Consider the following 11,483-nt stretch of genomic DNA (forward strand, 5'->3'; position numbering starts at 1 on the left):
GGTTTGCCTGGGGCTCCTTGGCTCCCATTGTTGCTGCCTAGCTGGCTGCATCTTCATGCCCGGGGAGACACTTGGGTTGGCAGAAGTGGTCGTGGGCTTTGGGATAAGTTCATACTGGGCTTAACCTTAGACATGTTGATCCCAAATACCAGTTTTAGGTATAACCACTCACTCCTTCCCTCTGTTCACGGTCACCACAATTATACTTAGGCTAGGTGCTGTGGCACCCGCTTCAATTGCTCCACACTTGTCACCAGACTGGCTGAACTGATTACACAACACAAAATGCACAGTGAACTCTATTTTAACATGCACGTGAGTCAGAAAAGCTGCGCCGCTGTTTTTGGCTGCATGCTATTCTCCCCCTGTACTTACAGTAAGTCAGTCGTTGCGCGCCTTCATCCAAGTTACGCACTCTGGGTGCAGTGGCCATGAAATGTGGGCGTTTGCATTCAAATCTGGCCTTGCCCGTATTCTCCCGTCTGCTTAAGTTCTTTTCCTCTTACACGCTTCTAAACCTGGAATAAGTGCAGCGCCCTGAGAAAGTGAAACATCATATTGCACGAAGAAGTTTGAGTTACATTTTAAGCCACATGGACTCATAATATTGCAAAACAGACTCCAGGAAGAATCTATCCAAACTGGCACTGTCACGCTGTCATTGGGTTCAACATGTTCACATTTAACAGTTCAAGACGGGAACACAAATGTGTTGCATTTAGATATATTTTAGTCAATCAGGTTTGCGGGTCTTTTCCGTTACGTGTAGAGTTTCTTCAGCCTCAGGTTGGTTTTTTCAGTAGAGTTCTGGTAAACGTGGGTTCGTTCAGACGTGAAGCGACTCACGTTGCGTCTCTGCCTGTCAGATTTTTTTTTCTTTTTCTCTCCTTCTCCCTCTCTCAGCCGGTCATTGGTGATATATGATTAGAGAATCTCTCCTAGTCAGTTCTGGTCAAACTGCCCTAAGCAGGCCAGATACTATCGTATTGATAACATTTACCAACGTCTCTTCTCAGATGCTGCATCATTGTTATGGCTAGTGCTATCAGCAGCATACAAGAACCCTGAGAGCACAGAACAACTACAGATTCATTGGACACACACTAGACTGAAACCTTTGAAACCCAGATCGGTCTGCCCCAAAAACTCTTTGACCAAATAAACCCTGTGTCCACATTTGACATGTAAACCTGCAATTTTACTCTGTTTCATTTAATTAAAAACCACCACAACAGTCTTTTTTTTTTTTTCTTTAAACACACACACAAACGCACCATCTCCCTTTGTCTGCCTATCATCAGTTTTTTTTTTTTTTTTTGTTTTTTAAAAACTCTCTCAACTTTTCAATGACATTTACAAGCCTTGGGAAAACTCCAATGTTCCGAGATTTCTAGACAGCCCCCAAAAAATGACATCATGGCCCAGTGTGCCTCCTTTGCTTCAGACCGCCATCATTGACAGACTACGCACTTTTGGTCTACTTACGCACGGTGGGCGTGTCAGGAACCTGGACCGGAGAATATGTGCAGGAGAAAGGCATGTAACTGCAGGCGCGCAAAAAAGCGCTTATGTCCAGACCACAGAGTAGACCCCAATATGCACGACGACAACATCACATCTCACTTCCACCTTAAAACAGTCGGCTCAACCCCACCCCTTCCATTTCCAACTCTGACTTCCTCCTCCCTGTTCCCTTCCCCCTCACCCAGGTGTAACACCGCCCTCTCTTTTTATATCCTCCCTTTAATAAAGTGTTTCTTACCCTTCCTTAGGGAGGGCTGGTGATGGTCACAATTATGCAATACAATAAATTCATTTATTTAATTGCAATAACAAAACATGCATTGCTGTCTACACTTCTTCTAGTGTCGACCTTGGACAGCATGTGCCGACTAAATAGAAAAAAAAATGCTCCATGCTAAATAAATGTATCAAGCTTTGTAAAAAGTAATTTTAAACCAAACTGTTTAGTAAGTTATGGCCTGGAGTATTGTTGTCAATGTTACCCGGGTGGAAAACCCTTTAATATTAATTAATTAATTAATTTCCTTTCCTTTATATAAAATACTACGTATTACGTCATTACGTCACGCCGTGACGTCGCACCGTCACAGGAGAGCGCGTCCAACTCACTGTTTAAACACAGCTGTGGCTGAATGCCGTAGGAGTGAGAGGGTCATCCGACGGAGATGTTTGCTGCAGGTACGTTGTGGTGTTGTTTATTTAGTGAACATCTTGAAACTAAAGGCAGTAAATGTCCAACAATAGGAGCCGAATACCGGAGCCATTTACGGACTGAACCATAGAATTGGTAAGCTTAGCTTAGCTTAGCTGCTACCGCTGCTCTTTGGTTGGCACATATAATAACATCTTGTATGCCTTCTTTCTCTAATTATGATCTGTGGACTGCAATGTTGGATTTATAGTTTATTCTCATGGCTGTGTTGATGAGAATGAATGCACTTTGAGCACTTTAAACCAGTTTCCTTGTTATCTATGCACTTTAATGCAGTCCAGTCAATCACTGGGCTGCTATGCACTTTATTTGTGGATGCTGGGTTTTTGATGTTTAGTACTGCAATGAATTGATTAATATAACAAATATTATAATTACTTGAATCGTATTTATAGATCAAGAACTAATTATATTGTACAATATTTGATTAATGAAATACTAGTAAATATAATGCAGCTTGTGTTATGGAGCACCAGTATTTTTGAATGTTTCTTAATGTGTGTACCACACTGTATATTTAATTGGACCTGTTTGTCATATAGGCCAGCTGATGGTGAGCTAGAGCCTAGTTTGGGCACTAAGCTGAAGATTCTGCCTGGTCCGAACAAACTAACCCTCCACTGCTCTGGTCGGGCTGGTAGGAGGCTCCTTTGTGCAGCCGCTCTTTTTCTCGTTTTTTTCCCCCTTCGCAACACAGTAAAGGGCCCACAAACCTCATACATTCCCCTCCGATACTTGGACTTTATCCTTCTATGGACTTGGAACTCTGGTTGGGCATTGATGGACTATATTTAAATATCACAATATAAGGTATCACCAAAAATCAGAACTGTGTACAGTGTATTTACTCTCTGCTCCTTGAGTTAAATCTAGGCTTCTGACTCTAGCCCAAATAATAATAATTGCATCGCTATCTGTTTGTATAACCCTTGTGCCTAAATGTAAGATAGCGTACGTACATGTTACATCAACATGCTGCATTAACATCCCAGTCCTGTGGCTCTGAGCTACTTCTAGATGCTAAATTATTGTTGATCAAAGCGACAGCAGTTCATTCTTAAACACACATTCACACATTCACTGTGACAAAATAACCACTGCAAGCAGGTCATGACTGACACAAGCTCCCAGCAGCTAAATGTAGCCTACATGTGGAGGTAACCCAGCTGTCACCCACCCCAGCATTGATCATTGCACTGCACTCCCACCATCATGTTCTAGAGATCAGTGCTGTCACCTGCTGACAGCGCTGCACTTTAAACAAAACAAACCTCCATCCTGTCATCCACGAGGAAGCTTTGAGCCTTAAAAAGAGTTCCCATCCATCTGTTTTACCTTATCCTTTAATCTCTTTGGTTTAAAAACAAAAGTAATTCTCAGAAAGCGACGTTGTAAAAAAAAAAAAAAAAAGAGGCAACAAACAGCACAGTTTGATCTTTGAAAGCTGACTTTGTTAGTCCAAAGAGAATAAGTTAGTGTTCTCAATTTTTTTGGAGTGTGTTTTTATATTTTTTTGTTTTGTTATTTTTAAAGACCAGTTTTGTGCATTCCTGTTCACTGTCATGAGTGACTTAAAATCCTCAATTTGGTTATCCTTGTCTTTTCCCCATCCTGTCATGCCATTTGATTATTTGTTTTCTGTGTGACCTAATTAGTTAATTTTCTCTATTTTATTTTATTAAACTGGATTAAATTATTTGAACCCAGTAAATGGGGTCCTGGGGTGCAATCCTTCTTGTGATGCCAAATATTGTCACATTACATTAGTGTTACTATAGGTTTTGTTTAGTACATGAACATCTTTGAGGGGGTTTTCACATTTATTGTCAGGGGAACTTGGTTCAGGCGGTGAATCTGCAACATTACCTGTGTTTCATTACCTTGGAAATGCGTAAAATCTAAAAATGGCAATAAAACCTGGTAATGGAAACACCTGTATTAAAAAAAAAAAACACTCAAATATCGCAAAAGACTTCTGACGCTTTTATGAGGAGGAATTTCAGACCTTTCAATATTGCAATTTGTCACAAAAGCACCATGGAAACACTTTTTTCGCAAATACATGTCACAGAATGTGAAGTACCTGGTCACATGACCACTGCTCTCTGAGAAAACATGGCGGAGTACATGTGGACAGAAGACGAGGGTTAGGGTTAAACCCTAGGGTTAACCCTAACCCTAACCCATTTCCTAACAATATAACAATTAAAATCTTAGTGGCACATCAGACGTGAAACAACAAATGAATACAGGGTGTTATAAGGAGGTTCTGAGCGTCTGTCTTTCTGCTGTGAAGTCTCGCTGGATGAGATTTCACAGGACTTACGAGGCTCCTCCAATCACTGCTGGACTGGCCATCGGGGCCGATGGTGATTTTGGGCCAGGGCCTTTTTTTTTTTTCAACTAATGGTGCTAATATTGGTAATAGTATTCATGATACGTATTGGTACACAAAACTGGTAGATCGGCCCATTAGTCATGATTGATTCTGGGCTGGACCAATTACAGCCGAGGGCCGATGCCCCCTCCCTCTTGGGCGTCGGTTGTCAATCAATAAATTGTGCAAAGAGAGAGGAGAACATGGACAATAGCAGCAAGAAGCAGAAAGGAGGCGTGGAAAACAATCAACATAAAAAAAGACAAGCTCTTCAGGCAGATGCTGCCAAATGTGTGAAAATAGCACAGATGTTTGCTGGTGGCTATGGGGGAGCTTTGTCTTCAGTAGCAGTAGCATCCCAAGCCGCCGCAGGTGATGATGGCGGAGGTGGCCGTCAGGTGGATGAGGGGAAGGTGAGGCATGAGGAGGAGAGACCCGTGGCCACTGCAAGTGCGAGTGGATGGGAATCTGAACTTCAGGTAAGAAGTGATAACCTGTTGTCTACCCGGGTCAGATAAGAATCAAGTTTGGGTGTAATTTATTCTAGTTGTGCTTGCTAACTCTTAACACAATCAGTCGTTAGAAGTAGGCCATTTTACAATTTAGCTAGCTGTCTATGCTAGCTAGCAGGACAGGGTTTCTCTACTGCTCTCTTCAAGTGCACTATGCAGTAGGGCTGGGCAAAAAAAAAAAAAAAAAATCACCTTAATCAATTTATCAAATTTATAAATAAAGACTATTTTTATTTTGCACATTAATTATTTTTTTTCCACCACAGTTTTTTCTGACTTTTTTTGTGTTCGGTCCTTGTGGGTTACTGTAGCGCGATGTGATCCAGCCCCCTCTTTGTTTACATTTGTTTACCTTTTGAGTACGCTATATGTGTGCCACAGGCATGTTTAATGTTTTATTGACAGGGTAGCTGAGAAGAGTGAGTTGTTGAGAAAGTTGCTTTTGTAGCCTGATGAGGTCAAATATAATGATTAAAACACTCATTATAATGCATCAGATAAAAGTACAGTCCAGAGAAAATATTTTGTATCTAACTTGAGTGCAAGCAAGTAAAGTGAAGTAGTGCATCATAATACAGTTGTGTGCGAAAGTCAGGGCACCCCTTTAAAAACAGCATATTTTATATATTTAAAAAGTTATATTCATATTTACTGTCTCTCTGGTATATGGGAAAAAAAGACAATATTGTCAGGAAACATTAATGCATAGTTACATTTTATTTTATAAATTGAACAAAATTACAAAAATGAAAAACATAATTTTGGCATGTGCAAAAGTCGGGGCACCCTACAGCATCAGTACCTTCAGTACTTAGTAACACCCCCTCTGGCAGATATCACAGCTTGTAAACGCTTCTTATAGCCAACAACAAGTCTCTGGATTCTATTATTTGGGATTTTTCCCCATTCTTCCTTGCAAAAGGCTTCCAGTTCTGCAATATTCCTAGGACGTCTTGCATGTACAGCTCTTTTAAGATCTACCCACAGATTTTCGATAATGTTTAAGTCGGGAGACTGTGAAGGCCATTCCAAAACCTTCAGCTTGCGTTTCTTGAAGTAGTCCATGGTGGATTTGGAGGTATGTTTAGGATCATTATCCTGTTGTAGAAGCCATCCTCTTTTCAGCTTTAGCTTTTTTACAGATGCTGTGATATTTGCCTCCAGAATTTGCTGGTATTTAATTGAATCCATTCTTCCCTCCACCCGAGCAATGTTTCCTGTCCCACTGGCTGCAACACAACCCCAAAGCATGATGGATCCACCCCCATATTTAACAGTTGGCAAGGTGTTCTTTTCATGAAATGCTGCTCCTTTTTTTCTCCAAACATACCTGGGTGGAGCGGTGCAGGTGCGGGCATTTTCTGATTAGTTTGACACTGCAAACATGTCTTTACCTTTTCTTCCAACGCGACGTCCATCCCCGGCCACCACACAAAGGATCTGGCCAGGCTTTTCATCCTCGATACCCCGGGGTGGGCTCCATGCAACATCTCCATTACCGGAGCCCGACCCGGCGGTGGGATGATCACCCTGGATCCCCAGAGGATGCACCCACCCATCACGCTCAGCTCCAGCTGACGCTTGACATAGGGTTTATATTCCTCCTGCTCAACAGATCCCGGCCAGCCCTGTAACAGCCATCTTTGTATTTGTGACAACACTGGGTCTCTGTCAGTCCATTGTTTTATTTGTTTTGCTGTCACAGGGGAGTTAGACAGTCTGTCTAACAAAAACACTGTCTCTGGAAGCAGGCCCGTTTGGCTTGGGGTTTCTGGAAGAGGAAGATGGCTAAATGCGTCCGCATTTGCATTTTCACTTCCTGCTTTGTATTCTATGCGATACTGATATGCTGACAATGTTAATGCCCAACGTTGCACCCTCGCTGACGCCATAGGTGAAATACCTTTAGTCTCACTAAACAGACCCATTAAAGGCTTATGGTCTGTAAATATGGTAAAAGGGCGTCCATACAGACACTGGTGGAATCGTTTTACAGCAAAAACTACAGCTAGCCCTTCCTTCTCTAGCTGTGAGTAGCCTTTTTCTGCTGCTGTGAGAGTGCGTGACACGTACCCGGTAGGTTTTTCATCCCCATCCTCCAGACGATGGGAAAGAACCGCCCCTACGCCGTAGGGCGATGCATCGCAGGATAGGACCACTTCCTTGTCTGGATCAAAGTGTACGAGTAGAGGCGCTGAGTGCAACAGTTCTTTGACGTGTTGAAACGCTACCTCTTGAGCCTGCTGCCATTTCCACGAACAGTCTTTATGCAGCAGCTGATAGAGGGGGGTGAGCACAGTAGAGAGTTCAGGTAAAAACTTCCCATAATAGTTCACTAAGCCCAAGAATGACCTGAGCTCTGCTACATTCTTTGGACTAGGAGCCTCCTTAATTGCCCTCACTTTCTCTGTCATGGGGGAAAGCCCCTGAGCTGAAATCCTGTGACCCAGGTAGGTAACACTTGGAGCCTGGAAAACACACTTACTGCACTTTAAACGCAGCCCTGCCATCTCCATTCTTTTTAGCACCTGGTCGAGATTTTGCAGATGCTCCTCCTCCGTTTTACCTGTCACCAAGATGTCGTCAAGGTAGACAGCTACGTGTGGAATGTTCTGTAGGAGATTGTCCATGGTGCGTTGAAAGATGGCTGGGCTGGATGCTGCACCAAAAACAAGACGGTTATACTTAAACAGTCCTTTATGGGTGTTAATGGTGACATATTGTTTTGAATCCTCATCCAGCAGCAACTGTTGGTATGCATGGCTCATGTCTAACTTTGTAAACGTTTTTCCCCCTGCCAGCGTGGCAAACAAATCTTCAACTCTTGGCAAAGGGTAAGTATCGAGCTGCGAGGCTTGGTTTATTGTAAGTTTGTAATCACCACATAGACGCACTTGTCCATCTTCTTTCAGCACCGGCACAATCGGTGCTGCCCAGTTAGAGAACTCCACCGGTTCAATAACACCTAATTTTTGCAGTCTGTCCAATTCAGCTTCCACCTTAGCCTCCATTGCGTATGGCACAGTACGTGGTTTACAAAAACGTGGCTGTGCATTTGTGTCCACGCTCAACTTCACTGTTGTGCCACGGAGGGTGCCAAGTTCATCTTTAAACACATCTGTATACTTTACTAGGATGTCTCCAATCACCCTCACATGCATGATTTTACCCCAGTTTAGGCTGATTTTCTGTAGGAGGTCTCGTCCCAGCAGACTTGGCCCCTCTCCCACTACTACTATCAGTTTGGCTTTAGCTTCCTGGCCCTCATACACTACATCCACATCTATAGCCCCAAGTAGAGGAATGCACTCACCGGTGTACTGTCTCAGTTTGATGTTAGCTTTCCTCAGAGCAGGTGCTTTACCAGGGCACCACAACTTGGAGTACGTAGTTTGGCTTATAACTGAAACTGAGGCGCCTGTGTCCACCTCCATCTCCAGCTCTGCCCCATTTAACTGCAGCGTTGCACAGATCGGGTCTGCCCGGGGTTCACTGAGGACAATCATATTAAACATGTTATATGAACACTGCTCCTCGGGCCCCTCACTTTGCAGGTGATGAGTCTTCATTTTGTGATTTGACTTTCCCCACTCCTTTTTCCATGGCTTTTTAGGACCTCTGCACTTCTTGGCTATGTGTCCTTTTTTTTACAGTTATGGCAAACAGCATCTTTAAAACCACAGTCGTTAGCAAGGTGTGCGCCCCCACACCGGTAACACTCCACTGACTTAAACGGCTTGCCTTTGTTGTCATTACTCAGACGGTGAACGGCACTCTGCTGCGCACTGGCGTTAGCTGTTTGAATGTCTTTAGAGTTATTAGCTGCTGTTTCCATGGCCTGGGCAATATCTAATGCTTTCTTGAAAGACAGTGTGGCATCTCCTAACAATCTGCGCTGCATGCCGTCATCATTAATCCCACAGACTAACCTGTCCCGCAGCATGTCGTCAAGCACTGGTCCAAACTCACAGTATTCCGACAGTTGTCTCAGCTCAGCCACGAATGCAGCAACTGACACTCCTGCTCTGCGTGAATGTGTGTGGAATTTGAAGCGCTGAACGATCACCGACGGCTTCGGTTTGTGATGTTCCTGCACCAGCGTCACCAGCTCTCTGAAGCTTAGGTCCCCAGGCTTCCGTGGCGTAGCCAAATTGCGTATCAGCCTGTACGTCTTGGCCCCGCACACACTCAGGAGGATTGACCTCTTCCTCCCCTCCTCAACAATGTCATTTGCCAGGAAAAAGTGTTCAAGTCTCTCAACATACTCAATCCAGTCTCCGTCCTGCTCGATAAACTCACTGAGTGCGACGACGGTAGCCATGTTGCAAACTAAAGTTGACGGAAACGTCCTCCTCGACACTAAAAAAAAACTCACGCCGTCACTGGCACTTTAATCCTCGTCGCCAATAAGTGTGGTAACCCGAGGGTAAGGATGCACGCACACTTGTTTTCCTTTAGTGTCGTTTAATCAACTTATTAGTAACACGCTGCATACTACTGACATTCCGGGAGTGTTTTTACAGGAAGTGCCCGACAGGAAACACACGTACTGAACACACAGGTTCCGGGGTGCACGATATGTAAATCAGTGAAACTATTCCGGTCTGTAACAGGTACCTCCAGAGCCTTAAGATTTACTACTCAAAGAGGAACTTTGTGGACATAAAGTCTAAAGGCATGTTGTTCCATCCTTACCATAATACACCCAAATTCTTGTGAAAATCCCTATGGTGTTATTGTTTAGATCAGGGCCTCTTGTTTAGCCTATAGTATCACTCATGTGCATTTTGCCTAGAGTCAATTCTTTATTCAAAAAGGACTTTACACCTTTAATATGTTAACTGTTTAAATACACGTCAGATTTAACAAAATAAACTCAAACCCAAACAAAATACAAAACATGTAGAAGAAAACAAAATGCAAAATAAATCAAACACCAATTATGTACAGATAAAATATACAATATATAAATTGGGAAAGTCCCAGAAACCCAGACACTTTTGGGAACTAATGTAAAGAAAAATCCCAAGACAAGCTTGGGAGGTTTACTATGTTTTTAAGGTATCCAGAACAGCACAGGTGGGAGGAGTTGCGCCACTGTAGTCAGCGCGATGAATGGTGTGGACCAAGACGTATCCCCAGCACACGCAGAAGGTGCAGTTTGGTACCGCTGTGGTGTAAACGCACCAAATTAGGAGACAGAAGGATTAGAATTATAAAGGGAGTCAGGCAGAAACAAGCAGCTTACCAGTCAGGAGAAGCACGGGTCCCAAGACACCAACAGAGGCGCGCTCCCGGCCTCCGCAGAAAATGTGCACAAAATGTGCCTTCCAAAGCACCTCACTCCACAAAGAAGAAGCCATTTGGGCGGACGAGGCACAGCCAGATGGGTCAAAAGGTGAGGCATGCTGCTTCCACAAATATCCCACTGATGGCTACAACAAACCACTGTCGGTGGCCAATCCAAGCTGCGGTGACACTGGGGAAGGAGGAAGAACACTTGTGAGTGCCCGGTGAGCACAGCACAGCAGCGAGAAGAGCAACTACACAAAAAACTCACCCAAGAGAAGCAATCGGTGCTCCCAAAGCAGCCGGGCGTCAGCATACACCAGAGCACTGGAGGGAAAGCACTGTTGAGCGCCAAGTGTTAACAAATGGTACGTAAAAGGCAGCAAATAAACTCACCAACGATTAGGAAAAGTGATGATTGACACAAGGTGACCACAGCGTGTTAAGCTACCGTGACAATGTCACAGGCACAACTCCGCAGGCCCACGGAAGAGGAGAGAACCGTGCACAAGAGAGACAAGAGGATCTGAGCCACAACAGACCTGAGCCTAAATCCCTTTGGTCCCCGCCCCGCAATCAGTGCCAAGCCAGGTGCGCAAGGAGGAGCGCTCCAAAACACAGGTAGGAGGAGTGCAGAAGCTATTGGTCAAAATGCTTCTGCCTTCTTGTTTTTCATCTGAGTGAAATATTGTCAACACTCAGGTGAAGAAGAAGAACCAAATGTTTGTGGGCCATTTTCATTTACTGAACACACTCATTCCCACACATGTTTCCTTATCCTAATGATTTTATGTTTAAAGGACATGTTCTGTTTTTGCTTCCACCTTATCAGATGTTTTCTACTACTTCAAACCTACCCATAGATTTACAATGTATTATACATTTCAAACCCTTTTTATGTTTCTATAGACTCATGATAACCTCTATTTTTTTCCAGTAGGAAAATAAACACTGTGTCATTAATTGATAGCAGAATTTAATTTAATGCATTATTATATTGGCACATGGACAGTTTTAAAGAAAAAAATACACTTGTACACCTTTTGCAAGATAAGAAATCCAGGCCTTC

General features: G+C 43.5%; 1 protein-coding gene across 1 annotated transcript; it reads right to left on the minus strand.

Moving 5' to 3' along the window:
- Positions 1-1,477: 1,477 nt before the first annotated feature.
- LOC114481900 (uncharacterized protein K02A2.6-like) lies at positions 1,478-9,446 on the minus strand. The gene is made up of 4 exons (XM_028476966.1): positions 9,055-9,446; positions 6,456-8,617; positions 2,851-2,920; positions 1,478-1,544 (listed from the first exon to the last, which is right to left on the minus strand). Exons 1-4 carry the CDS (start codon positions 9,444-9,446, stop codon positions 1,478-1,480), a joined length of 2,691 nt encoding a protein of 896 aa, XP_028332767.1.
- Positions 9,447-11,483: the final 2,037 nt, after the last annotated feature.

This window comes from Gouania willdenowi, chromosome 19 (assembly GCF_900634775.1).
Source record: "Gouania willdenowi chromosome 19, fGouWil2.1, whole genome shotgun sequence".
Classification (NCBI taxonomy): domain Eukaryota; kingdom Metazoa; phylum Chordata; class Actinopteri; order Blenniiformes; family Gobiesocidae; genus Gouania; species Gouania willdenowi.

Excerpts from the sequence above, each read along its gene's own strand:
- LOC114481900 (XM_028476966.1), bottom strand. The coding sequence starts at position 9,446 with ATGGCTACCGTCGTCGCACTCAGTGAGTTTATCGAGCAGGACGGAGAC. Across the intron at positions 8,618-9,054 it reads GACGACATGCTGCGGGACAG|TGAACCCCGGGCAGACCCGA; the intron begins GTTAGTCTGTGG and ends GATTGTCCTCAG. Across the intron at positions 1,545-2,850 it reads CCCGACCAGAGCAGTGGAGG|TTACATGCCTTTCTCCTGCA; the intron begins GTTAGTTTGTTC and ends GCGCGCCTGCAG.